Source organism: Plectropomus leopardus, chromosome 5 (genome assembly GCF_026936395.1).
Source record: "Plectropomus leopardus strain MGB_pleo_1.0 chromosome 5, ASM2693639v1, whole genome shotgun sequence".
Taxonomy (NCBI): Eukaryota; Metazoa; Chordata; class Actinopteri; order Perciformes; family Serranidae; genus Plectropomus; species Plectropomus leopardus.
In genome coordinates, this window is record NC_142180.1 from 16451980 (window position 1) to 16465799 (window position 13820).

The following is a 13820-nucleotide window of genomic DNA, read 5'->3' on the forward strand; positions in this document are numbered from 1 at the left end:
GTGTACTTCTCAAAGAAGGTCAACAACACAACAGGTTATGAGAACAAATGTGCGTGGCACAAGTGTCACTCTCAGTGACTTAATCCTCTTTAGCTAGTTGGCATGAGGCCATGTGTCAGGCCATAAGTGTGTTTTAAAAGGCACACATTACATAATATCACTCACATTGGCTCTGTTTGTAGGGAGGGTGTGAATGACGAACAGAAATGAGGATGACGAAGAGGAAGAGTGGCCAGAGAAGCTCGATGATCAGCTGGATCTGCATACGAGGAAAAAATGGCAGCTGTTATAAATAATCAATGACCTTTATTGACCTCTGTCAGACACCAGCAGGACTTACTCCCGACCCTGTCACCTAGTGTGGCCTACACTGTAACTGACACATGTAACTGTCATCTTTTTCATGAAACTTCAGACGCTGGAGTTGTTAAAGTTAATTTGTGCTTTAACGTCCAAACTGTGTTTCATACTATACTTTTCTTTACAGATTCAACAAAGTATTATATTTATTTCTTTCAGGTAAAAATGGCCACCTTGTTCCTTCTGCGGTATGTGACATTCTTCCAGAGCAGGAGGCCAAGCTGTCGGAAAAACCCCATTGCTCTCAAGAGCTACCTGGCCATGATGCAGACCTGGAAAACACAAAATGGGGTGAGAAAAAGACAAGTTCAGCAGGGCGCCCTTGTTTTCAGGTTGTTGGGGACACATGCCATATGGCTGCTCCCCACTCTGATTACAGCTGGGGACAATTAATGCACTTCCCCATCCTCCGTGTCTTGATGTTTCCTGTATTGTCCTGTCCCTCTTTGACGCACCAAATATCAAATATGGACAGAATATATATATATATATATATATATATATATATATATATATATATATATATATGTTCTACATAAAATCCCAATTCAGTTTTCGGTCCATTTTCTGTAGCGTTAACTTGTTCTCTGTTTCTTTTTCCTTTTCTCCCAAACTTTTCTCAACTGCAAATTATGTCAGCCTTTGTCAGCATCTGTTTTTATATAATAAGATAAAGTTAACAGTCTGTTAATCTGACTTAAATCATTTTTGTTGCAGCAAATTGTATCTAATGGACCAAATAACTGACTGATTTTATTTTACTAGTAGGCTACCAAAATTTAATTTGTATTTGCAATATTAATAATTTATATAGTAAAAAAATGATACTCCCCATTCATTTCTAAACAGAATACTGAGACTCAAAATACTATGCTGTATCAATTATTCCCCCACCCCTAAAACAAATGTATCTGAAGGTTATTAACTGATGTGTTTTGAGAAACTTTTTCTTTTCATGTTTGAAGTGAATGAGTAAAGTGTACTTGCCACGTCTTTGTGCTGTGTTAATGTGCTAAGTTAACTTCAGATTCTGACTGAATAAGCTCTCATTAGTGAGGACCATAGTGAGAGATTGTAGCTAACCTCTCCCCCGCAGAGGACACAACTGTGTCCAAGCACAATTGAGGTTAATCTGCATAAAACAAATTTTGTTTTAACTTATATATTTTATTCCTTTTTTATTCTTAGCTATAAATTTGGTATGTTAAGTTAAACTGTCCTGTATGCAAATAATCCAACGGGCTGTTTATTTATTCCGTTGTGAGTGAAGGTTGTCTTATGTGCCTGCTGTGATCTGCTCAAGATGGACAATCCCCTGCTTTACCTCAAAATCCTCCTGATCCTCACAGCTTACCTGCTTCACTCACTCTTTAACATTTTCCCTCACTCTGTGAATGCCTCAATAGTAATGTCTCCTCCTGGTGTTTGTGCTGTTGTTAGTTAATAATCTTAAAATCTGGTTCATGACTTGGGCCAGGTTAGAATACAATAGCCAGGCTCATGGCCTTTGCAAATAGACAAAAGACATTGTGCAACCTAGAAGTTTGATATTATTTTAAAATTCACCTATTTACATTTCAAGGCTTTGCAGGTGTCACTACAGTTATAAAATACAGGTATGCTGTATTTTTTTTTTTAACATTGAAACCCTTTCCTCTATTGTTTTGATCATGTCATTTAAGTATTACCCTTTTCAGATGAGTATGAGCAGCTTGCAATAAGAAACAGTTCTTATTATATAATACAGTTGTCACTTAGTATAGCAACCAAATGTGATTGTAATACTACATCATCAAAAATCTCATAATACAAAATGAACTTAATTACCAGTACAAACTATCGCTAAGCAATTTAGCACCTCATTTGGGACTCAGCTTCTTCAAATAAACTGTACTGAAAAAATACTTTAAATGCTATTATTAGCTACTATATGTAACACTGTACTCCACAGTTTGACTCGTCTATAATAAGTACAGTTAGCTAAATAAATAACCCAGCTAACACTGAGCTAAGAGAAGGATGAAAACTCTTAGCTAACGTTACACTCGGATATAGCTTCCTAGTACGTTACAGAGATATACTTCCTTTTTGAATGCAATAAATGATAAATAATGAGCTCCCGAGACTCGTTAAGCTATTGTTAATCATTACCTTTCTGTGATAAAGGCTGATAAAAGTCTCCTTTCGATGTTTCCGACACACCAAACCCGGCAGCTTGTCATTGACTCTCCATTTCCCCAATGTTTGTAACGGCAAGTGTGACTGAAGAATGTTCCGCCCAACGGCGACGCTGATTGGTCAAAGTACGTTAAAGGGGTGGGGTCATAGGAGCATGTAAAGAATCTGATTGGCTTTGTCCATGTTTTGGTTGTTGAAGACAGCTGATTGGCGAAGGATAGACAGAGCTGTGTAATGTATATGCAGACAGAACCTTAAATAATAAGTACTGTATCTAATAAGAATAATAATAATAATAATAATAATAATCACATAAATAGAAGGCATTATTTTATTAGCACAAGCAGCATATGATTACATTGTAACCTTAACCAATTAAAACTAATAAAAAAAAGAAGTAAGAATGTTAATTAAAAGCATTACATTTGCAATTATTACATACATTTTCACATAAGCACTGGGCTATTATCAATTTGATACATATATTTCAATTTTATATATTGCAAAAATATGTCCAAATTTAAATATACAACAGCTCTAACTTAGGTGTTCATAGGCATGTAATGTTTTAAAATGAAAAAAAAAGCAACTTTGCATCTGAAACGTATCAGCGACCACTGACTTAATAAATAACATCAAGAAGATATCTTACAGATCATTTTAATGAACATCCAAAAAAAGTAAATTCTTAAAAATATATGCATCTCTCTATGAAATAAGGCAGTTATATTTAATTGTGCATGATCTGCTTCCTGCCAGGCAGTCAGGCAAGCACCATATGGAAGAACCAGAGCGCTGGACTATATAGTCTTCTCTGAACCATGTGACAGACATGTGTTGATATGCATGTGTACGTGTGGAACTGGAAGTGCTTTAAAATAAAATACACACACTCTTCATACTGATTCAATAAGGTTTCCCCTGCAAGCGCATTCAGCTCAGGCACACTGGCTACACACCAGGCTGAAAGAACAAAAATTCAATAGTACAGTATACTCAACACCATGTAAAAGTTAGTCATGTCAAAATTGATTATTTGCATCTCTGCTACTGCCTGCATTGTTAAATAGATAAATATGAATGGAGCGCTACCATCTATCTCTGTGACTTTAAAATATCACAATATTTCAATGCACTTTAAATCTTAAAAATATATAGCTGGACTAACTTTTTGTATTCAGTGGTGCGACAACAGCGTATGATATGCTGTGTGATCAATTGCATAATATTTTCTTGGTTTGGCAAAAGTTCATGTAGCTGGAACACTGTGCAGTAGTTTTGTCCTTGATGCAGCAGGAAGTGCTCAAAGAAACACTGGCTGCTCTTGCCCTGTTAAGAGTCGATATGTTGAGGCTGGCATGGTCTTCAAGTGAATCTGTACAGAGAAAAAAAAATCAAAGTTTAAACTAAAAAAAACAATTTAAGCAGAGTACTGTTACTGTATTTGTGACAAAATAAAATTTAATTGTGAATGTAAGCATTTCATCCCTTCTCACCTCTCCGACAGCATTGGTCAGGATCTGGATGATCTTTTCGTGCGGCGTGGCGACGACACTCTGCCCGTTAATTTCAATGATGCGGTGCCCAACACGAATGCCTCCTCTCTCTGCTATACCGCCCCGCATCAGACTGCAGATCTGACACCAGCAAGCGAGAGAGAGAGAATTTTAAGTAAGATTACAAAACAACTGTGAAGGTGAGACACACCTGATTCCAACCCGGACTTTTTAGAGACACATAAAATATAAATATTGTCTTACAATGCCGTCCTCCACACTGAAGCCCAACTGAAACTTGGGATCTGGCCTTCTGATTATCGCCATGGTGACCGGCGGGCAGTGGACGATGCTGAGCTTTACATACTTTTGGCTTTTTAAGTCCTGAAACACAAGCAGAATGTGAATTAGTGCACTAATGTTACAGCTAGGTTTGCAACGCTATACCAGTTTACAGGTATCCTGCGATATGAAAGTTGCTAAATATCATACTGTGTACATTTTCTAATCTACAATATTGAGAAAAATGTAGCTGGACGGAGAATCTTACCTTTATATAAGTTTTAGTTTTAAAAGAGGTGACTCTTCATACATACTTACACTAAAACTGGTTTCAAGTCTTAATAATGGTGATAAAATATTTTTTTAACCAAAATTAACCCTTCTGTTTTCATTCCTTAAAAGGTAATTCTGACTGATAATAATAAAATCCTGTGATACTGTGAAACTTCAATACTTTCTGAGACACTCGTCTTAAAAATCTCATACCGTTGCAACTCTAGTTACAACAGCATTTCAGCGGCTGTTACTCTTTTTTTACTCCTTGTTCTTAAATGTTCCTCTCTGACCACAAAGTTCTGTAGAACCACTGCAGTAAATCTGACTAGAAATATTGTTTGCGTAGCGTACTACTATATTCATGTAACTGGCCAACTTTGTTTGTTGTTTATTAAATTTTTATTCTCCAGATGTGTGCTGCTACAAACACTTATCACTTGTACAGTTTTTTTAACATTATTCGTGATGTTTTTATTTTATTTAAATGTGTTGCAGATACTGACAGTTGTCTGATTTTCATTCAAACCTTTATGGCAACTACAACCTGTATTTGATGAGGGGCGTAGTGACTGGTAGCTTTATACTGTAACCTAATGCAGTACAATGAAACAAGATTAACTATGGCCTCACAAATGACTATTAAGGTGACTGAAAGTCTCAAAACACTGAAAATTATACACTTTATAAATGATACAATTAAGTTCAGGGCTGTTGGCATCATACAGGTGTTCATGATATTGTGTTCATCACAGATCACAGATAAATGTCCAACTGTTTCTTAACTTTATGAAAACTCTTAAAACTGTTAAAATATTGAACATCAGTAAAAACATACTGGTTATGCACAACTGATATTGGCCCTTCAAACTTTAATTAATATCTGAATTCACAATCACATCAATACTGGTACACGTACGCTCACAATGCATGGAAACACAGTGCCATCTAGTGCATCATAAGGACAGCACATTCGCAGTGAAGAAGGCAAAATCACTTTAATCAAGTGTTCACAATGTATCTAAAGACCCATGGAGAAATTCTAAAATTCCAGCATAATAATACTTTTAATATTTTTTTTATATAAAAGTAAAATCATGATGATAATTTTGTGCCTCATGACCGTCTTACCCGTATGATATTTTGGCAGGTGGCGATGGGCAGACCCACTAGGCTGGTGCTGTTGACGGACATAATGCGGTCCCCGATGCTGAGCTCGCCGCTGCGCTCGGCAGGACCTCCGTGAAGGAGGTTGGCCACCACCACTGTGGGCAGGATGGAGCCCCACCCTGACTCCACCACCGCCAGACCCAAAATCTCTCCAGAGGCCTTTGTGATGGCTACCTGAAACAAAGACACACAGTCATGTTATTTTCTAACAATTATCTACATTCTACAACAATTGTTTGGGTCATGATTGAAATACATTTTAACACAAAAATCCAACCTGACAAAGCAGCTGCCCTACACGAAGAAGCAACTCCATTTCTTTTTGTACTTTTTAGGAGCTTTTTTTGTGCCTTTATTTTAAGACAGAATAAGTGGAAACAGATGAGGGGAATTAAGTGTACAAAAAGGTTTGCGGCTGGCCGACTAACCCTTCATTATATATATTTAGAATTATGTTACATGTGTTATGTGTTATGTTATGTTTCTTGAGGTAATTTTTCTTGTTTTTTTGTTTTCTTATTTTCAGGTGATACTTTTTACTCATTTCTTGCTATTTCTTTTGCCATTTCTTGTTATACTGCTTGCTGGCAGTTTTCTCAGGTATTAAAGGGTCATCGATGGCAGTTATGTCAACCTCAGAATAAATAATAGGCAAGAGACCTAGTGATTTGGAGCTATAAATGAAGATGAGAGACAGAAGTTGGGGTAGGAGCAGCATCAGCTCCACATCATATCAAATTAAATATCAACAATTCATGATTTAAATGATACATTCAGCACATGCACCTCATATGTCTCATCTTACATCTGGACTGTATAATCCTTAATAATACTGAATGACATCTATCATGGCCCTCTTCTGCAGGCAATGACTAAAGAAAAGGTATATATGAATCATGCAGATATAACAGAACAGCTGTGGTTTGTGTTTCGCTCTGCTTACGTCTCGGATGTTCTGAGAGTCAGAGAAGTGGGCCAGGTCTCCGTTATACAGCTCCTGACTCTCCAGGTAATCACTGTACTCGCCAGGCCTCAGATCGCTGGCCTTGATGCCGCTGGCCTGAAGAAACTGCTGGTAGGCCACTCCGAACGCCTGACCGATAGCCTGGGCTATGATCTGAGCCTGGATGGAGAGAGAATGGACTCAGGTTTCAATTTGTTAATTTAATTTGTTCCTTCACTTTTTTATTCTCCATTTTCATATGAACAAATGAGAGCAAAGTGAGTTAATTTGAAAAACTCTAAACACATCACACCCTGAACAACAAAAAAACAGCATCAAGCCTGACAAAGTTTCCTACTTTTTTATACTTTCTTTACTGTTTCATTCATTTCACCCCACACTTGTTGTAAATCTCATTTCAAAATAAAACTGTTTAAGAGTTAAGTTGGGAAAAGTAGCAGTAGACGCAGTGGCCTCATGGCCTTCAGTATCCCACAGCTAATTCGTTTCTAAAAAGAAATCCTTCCTCCCCCTATTCAGTCTTGCCAACAGTGGGAAACTGGGACAACAGCCAGAGCGCTTTTACATTCAGGAGAACTCGCTGGCTGTCTGGGAGAAGGAAACCAGGCCAAGCTGAAGCTGAAACTGTTGTCCAGCCAAAAACAGCACATTTGATCTGAGATGCTGCATTCAGGGGATCAAAAGGCACACCAATGAACCAGGACAATGTCTTGAACTGTTTGTGGGTAATGTGGGAATTGAATAGATGGAGTTGGGGCCACAAAGTAGATCATAAAAGCAGTAAACAAATTTTATATTACACTTCAAGTGATTAACTCACATCGTCAGAGGAGAAGACGTGGCAGATCATTAAGCACTTCTTCTGAGATCCAGATGAGGAAGAGGACGAAGCGTTAGGGGCGGGGTCACCATCCTGCCCTTTACGTTTCCTTCGTGCCATTAGGACCACAATGTCACCAATGTCTGCGATGTAAGAGATCATCTGCAGAGCGTGATCCATCATGGCTTCCTAAGTGGAAATGAGACATGAGAGTTGTCATATAATTATATAATATTAGAAACAGAGACAAGAAAGGAAGGTCTGGTTTACACATGCAAGACTTGCTTCAGGTAGTAATGCATTAGAAAGGGCACTGCCCCACCTTTGTTGTTTTCACTTTCTGTTTCTTTGTTTGTTGCCTGGTACTCTGCTTGCAAGCTCATTCTCAAAAAAACTACTTTCAGTTGGAGTGTTCTTTACTGCAACAACAGGAAGACTAAATAAAAAGATTTTTTGGTAAAAAATTGAAAAAACTTGACCCAACTTTCCCTTTGAATAAAAGTTATAATTGAAAAAAGTGAAGGTCGTAGTATGAGATGCAAAAAAAATTATATTAAAACTACATGATTCAGATTGTCAAAAATATTATTTGGAATGTAAAAATGAAACCAAAATGCTAAAAATAAGGGGGAAAAAAATTAACCCATATTTCATATGTATGTTGCAATGAGATGCAACCTGCAATGCACAGAGGCAGCTGACCGTAGATGACCCACTTTGAGTCTCCAGACAATTCAACCACAGAGTGGAGGAAAAAATAGACTCTACTATAACTGCAACATTACTGCAGAGCGCTCATATTAAATCACCATTCAGTTCTATATTAGGGATTCTTGCAGCTGACCTTAGGCTTGAAGGTGAAATGTGCTGCCTAATAGGAGACTAGGAGTCTAATAACATTTTAACTACAACTCTTGTTCATGATGAAAGAGTAGGTAGAGACACTTCATCCAGAAAACTGTGTCTATTGTTTATTTTGGGCAGTTACAGACATCTCAGTATTAGGATTTTAATTTCGTACCTGTCGAATAACACACAATGCACTTCACTGACTAAGACACACCACTGAAAACAGCCGCAGATATTTTTGAATGAACTAAAATGAGGTTAATAATTCTATTTGACACTTGAAGATCAATAAAAAGCTGTCCTGTAACCTAACTATCAACACCATTATCATGTTTTATGAATTTAAATCCATCCTACAGCCCAAAATCCATTGCACTTCTACTAATATCCATTATGAGCAGATGTTGACACTACTTATCATACAATAAACATGTTCTTAGTTTTCAGTCATTTTCATTTTTTCTTCATTTTTTCTCAGAGCAAAACAAATGGTATTAGAAAATGACAAACATGACAACAAAGTGATAAAACACACCTGTGTGTCTGCAGTGAGAACTTTGATTCGCTGGGTGGAGATGAACAGATCCACCTCTGTCATTGGCTGGGACTCTCCCTCTGGAGCCTGAAAGAACCACAGTCACACTTAAACCCTCATAATGGCATAAAAACAGCTAATGCTGTGATAGATGGATTCTGATTTCAAAACTGGCATTTTTAGTATAACAAAAATTTAAACAGCTGCAAAATCAATGTGGCACAACAGCTGCTGTCCATCTCTTCTTGGAGCTCACCTTGATGCGGTCCACGGCCTCCTGAGCCTGGATCATGCGGGCGTTTGTGGACGGGTTCTTCTCTGATCTGATCTGGGTGGAACCCAGGTATTTGGCGCCGAATATCACTCCGTCTAACAGATCTTCGGGGTCACATGGACCAGGCACTGAGAGAGAAAAGCACATCAGTACAGACAATGACATGGCCTCATTTCTTTTTAGTAACATTTGACACAGAAAAGTCCAGCTAGATTTCAGTAAGACAAAAGAACTGGGTTGAGGTGTCTCACCGTCTTTGTATGCAGGATGATCAGCACTCTGCAATGACAGCAAAAAGAGAAATTAATGAACTATCAAGAGCAAACTGCATAGCAAACAAAAAAAAAACAAAAAACAGTTCGACAGACATTAAAAAGATTATAATTCTCATCATAACACAATGTTGAAGCCATTGTGCTTTTCTCTGTTTTACAGCACTATTAGAAAAATACAAAGTGCACTTTGTTTTAGCTGCTTATCAGACATTTAGTACTCTGATTAATTAATTTGATTAATTAACTAAAAAAAAGTGCTAGTTTTAGTCACAACAAAAATGGCAGATGATAATTACATGCGGGGTTCCCACAGTCATGGAAAATTAGGAAAAGTCATGAAATTACACAAATGCTTTTTCCAGGCCTGAAAAAGTCAATGCATTGGTAAAAAATATTTAAAGTTTTGGAAAAGTCATGGAATTTGGTCATGTGTATGAAATCTATTGTGACAGTGATTTTCTGGGGATAAGCTTCCACGAAATGTGACATAAATCTCAGTTAGCTGTTGAAACAGCGTAGCTTTAACGCAATATATTGTTTCAGCATTGACATCGCGATGCGCGACAGTCGCACCACAAGATGTGCTATGTCAAGTAAGGCAAATTAACTCATAACTTATTCGATGCTTGATTTAAAAGGAAAACTTGCACAGTTTTCACTTCATGACAAATACTGGCCAAGTGTTCCCTTTTATCACAGGTTACTTGTATAATAATCGTTGATAAAATTAATTAATTAAAAAGCGCAAAGAAAGTGTCAGCATGGGAGAAACATTTACTTTGTAAAATCTAAGAGAGCTATTTTTATCTATTCGTTTTTATTAAAATTTTCATTTGACTTCACGCTAAAAGTTGCTGCAATTTCATTTTTAACGTAATTGCATAACGGTTCCAAGTTCCGGTTATCAGTCTCATTAACTATTAATAATCAGAATCGGTATTGGCGCTGAAAAAACGATATCGGTCGACCCCTAATAAAAACATGCAATTAATCTTCTTTGTTTTCATTTTTGTGGCGTTCCTGTCAGCTGACAGAAATCACGCAGACATATAAGCAAACATCACAACAGGTAGTTTGAAGCTTGTTTTAGTTACATGACAAATTCTGCAGGGAATAAAATTAATAAATCAGTCATACATTGCTCATTTGAAGTATGTTTATCCTCCTTTGTACTAATATAGTAGTAATAAATTAATATTGTTTTATTGATATGGACCTAAGAGTCTGAAATGAAGTTGATTGTGTTATGTTGTATCCAGTAGTACCTCAACTTGCTCGCTCTCTGCAGCAGCCTCCTCTTCCTCCGGAGGCTCCTCGCCCATCTTCATCCAAACTGGTTCAGGATACTCATCATCAGGCAGCGAGACGAGGGAGTCTTCTCTGTGCCGCTGCTGTTGACCATTCCCATAATGCCCCCAGAACCTTTGAGCGTCCTCCTGACTGTAGGAAACCGACACTACTGCGTCCATGTCTCCTCTGCGGGGCAGACAGGTGGGACTGGGTGCAGAGGTGATCTCTGTGAACTGCAGCAGCCCCAGCAGGTCTCTCTGGTGGCTTTCAGAGAACAGCAGCCCCGTGGTTTCAGTGCTGTCGTCCGTTGTTAGGGAGGGAGCACCCGCCTCCAGCTCAGACAGGTACTGGTGCTGGGCGAGGTGAGGGGGCGTCTGGCGGCTGGGATGAGGCTCTTCCCCCATCAGCTGCAGCTGGCTAAGCAGCGTGTGGATGCGACTGTGGTCTTCATCACCTGATCTCCTGTTAGCAACCTCATCTTCACTGACTCTATCTTCCACACCTAATGTGGCCTCTGCCTGGTGTTCCCCAATATCCTCCAAGTCCCTCACCCCTCCCTCTTCCTCAGCCACTTCATCCTCCTCTTCCAATTCCACCTTTCTATCATGAACTGGGTCTGCAATATTTCCCACAAGCTCCTGCTGGTTCACGTCGAGTGGAGACACAGTGTCACTCACGCCGGGACTGGTCTCGTCCAGATTGTCAACAGAGGGAGGGAAGCTGGGGTCGTCCAGGTCGTCTGCCGAGCCCGCCTCACTGGAGGAGTCAGACCTCCAGTCTAATGGAGGAGGCTCGATCAGATTGTAGGAGTCCACATCCTCCACCTCTAAGACCGGCGGAGATGCCAAAGTCTGTGTGCTGACCACAGCCTCAGAGGCTCCGTCAACAGGAACAGAGGCAGAGCACAAGGAGTCTGACTGATCAGCGGGGCAGACGTCTGAGTCCATTTTGAAAGAACGCCTGTCAGAGGAAAAGTTAAAATTGAGGAGGTCATCAGCGTCACAGAACATAAAAAATAATTGATGTAAAGAGCTGCTGCACAAACCAAACTTCTAGTATAACTTTCTCAAAAGTCTTTAGTGGTGGTGTAATGTAACAAAGTAATAATACTTTGTACTCCATTAGATTTCCCCATTTTTTCAAAATAATGAAGGAGGGAGGAGGGGACGGTGGACGGACAAGTGAAGGAATGGGAGGGAAGGAAAACTGGATTTTGTTCTTTAAATCTTTCAAGTTGGAAAAACAAATATTCTTTCAGTGTATCATTTTTAGGTGGCGTATGTTAGAGAGAAATAACCTTCAGAATTGTCAAAATTTTGAATGCTTACTTTTTAAATCACCAGCATTTACTTGTACTTTTACTTTCAACACTTGCGTACATTTAATATCATAAATTACTTTTGATACTTGAGCAAAGTAAATATCAGACACTTTAAGACTTTTACTCAAGTGATACTCTAAAAGGTGACTTCTACCAAAGCCATTTTCAGTTAAGATATCTGTACTTTTACTCAAGTATGGCGTTTTAGGTACTTCATCCACCTCTGGTCTTTAGTACTAGTTGAGTACTAAACACCATGAGTTAAGCCAGCACTATCTGACCTACAATCACACTCACCATGACCATGAAGATAGAGAAAAGCCTAAAGCTCAAAGTGCAGGGACAGCGTGTACAACATGTGTAACCATCAAACAAACCGCCAGAAAACCCAACACTGCACACCCTTTTGTCTATGAAATACTTCTCCTTTAGTGCAAGTAATTCAGTTTCAATAACATACTTATTTTTTAACTGTACAATAATAAAGTACCTGGAGGAAAAGGCAGCGGCTGTTCCCCCGTGACAAGACAGAGCAAACCAAACTTCATTCAAAAATCTACAATTTTATAAAGCACTCTGCATTTGTAAACATAATAGTCACTTTTAACAGTATAGAAGAGTCGTTTTACTAATCAAGAAAGTTTCTGGTAAATTCGGCTTATGAATGATCCACAAAACAACGCAGTAATTAAAAATATATAACATATATTATACTGGCTCACATTGACGCATCATAATATATGTCGGAGAGGAAAAATCACAAGAACCAAAAAGAAAGACACTTTAACGTTTAAAGATAAGGGATTACTGCTTGTTATGTGTCGTGGACGCTACGTTAGCTGTTTAAGAGTCGTTATATTCACCTTTATTGTGTTCTTTGAATATAACAGTGAAACATTAAATTGACATATATTACAATGGGAATTTGAATGTACTCATAGCTCCATAACAGAGCGTTAAGAGCTAAGTAATGTGGGTAGGCAGTTTATAAAACTAACGGTATCTGTATTCTAATGCCATAAAATTAAACGAAACAAACTAACAAAAACATACTATTGAGTAACGCTAACGTTTCTTTAAACTACACAGAGTCATATATCAGCTCTTTTGGTTTCTGAAGTTAGCCATTAAAGTAGCTCAATGCTAACTAGTTAGGTAATTACAACCGGCAGTGGCCCATGAGGGGCTCATTCCCAAAATATGACATTTGTGTTAAAAACACTGAGATTTAAGCGGCGAAGAGAGCAGCTCTCACCTGATATTTGAGGTCTGTCTCGATTTCTTTGTGTCCACACTGAGACTCCTCCAGGAGCCACGACAGATAAGTTGACGTGGTTTGGGATTTCGGTCTTTTCCAAAACTTTGGTTTTATTTTATTCGTCATACTAACAACAGCAGCACCGTTAAATATAACAACCTTACATTATCCAAGTGTAAAAGAAACAGTCACAGTGTAAAACAGAGCTTTCTACCCATTGTTGCAGCTTATCGAGTCGACACTTTTATTTATTCACTGTCTCTGTAGCTGTGCGGCGTTCACGTGCTGTTGTAATTCCCCACCAATCATCGGTGTCATGTTTCTCTGTTTCTGTTCCTCTTTTGTCCATGTAAATAGGAATTAACCACAAACACAAGATTTTGTTGAGATGAAAATAGCAGGTGCTATTTTCTGCTTTTGCAAAACATAAGCCATCTGACATGAGGTTGGTTATCTGCACAAATTATATGCTTTC

General features: G+C 38.4%; 2 protein-coding genes across 3 annotated transcripts in view; both read right to left on the reverse strand.

The window, feature by feature from the left end:
* The window catches only part of abca7 (ATP binding cassette subfamily A member 7), a 36127-nt gene extending 33499 nt beyond the window's left edge, over nt 1–2628 (reverse strand). For both annotated transcript variants that reach the window (XM_042515504.2, XM_088077615.1), the window contains exons 1-3: nt 2512–2628; nt 534–632; nt 166–259 (exon numbers count right to left, since the gene is read on the reverse strand). In XM_042515504.2, the coding sequence (XP_042371438.2) occupies nt 166–259; nt 534–599 (160 nt within the window). In that variant the 5' untranslated portion in view covers nt 600–632; nt 2512–2628. The remainder of the gene's footprint in view (nt 1–165; nt 260–533; nt 633–2511) is intronic.
* Nucleotides 2629–2855: 227 nt separating this feature from the next.
* LOC121962983 (amyloid-beta A4 precursor protein-binding family A member 3) lies at nt 2856–13782 on the reverse strand. The gene is made up of 11 exons (XM_042513342.2): nt 13343–13782; nt 10742–11726; nt 9453–9480; nt 9184–9329; nt 8928–9014; nt 7544–7732; nt 6703–6882; nt 5721–5933; nt 4299–4418; nt 4035–4175; nt 2856–3913 (listed from the first exon to the last, which is right to left on the reverse strand). Exons 2-11 carry the CDS (start codon nt 11711–11713, stop codon nt 3842–3844), a joined length of 2148 nt encoding a protein of 715 aa, XP_042369276.2. The 5' UTR covers nt 11714–11726; nt 13343–13782; the 3' UTR covers nt 2856–3841.
* Nucleotides 13783–13820: the final 38 nt, after the last annotated feature.

Bases quoted from the DNA above. Each gene is read 5' to 3' on its own strand.
- LOC121962983 (XM_042513342.2), bottom strand. From the start codon at position 11,713: ATGGACTCAGACGTCTGCCCCGCTGATCAGTCAGACTCCTTGTGCTCT. The intron at 6,883-7,543 runs GTGAGTTAATCA...CTCTCCATCCAG, and splicing joins ACGTCTTCTCCTCTGACGAT to GCTCAGATCATAGCCCAGGC. The intron at 3,914-4,034 runs GTGAGAAGGGAT...TTCTCTGTACAG, and splicing joins TGACCAATGCTGTCGGAGAG to ATTCACTTGAAGACCATGCC.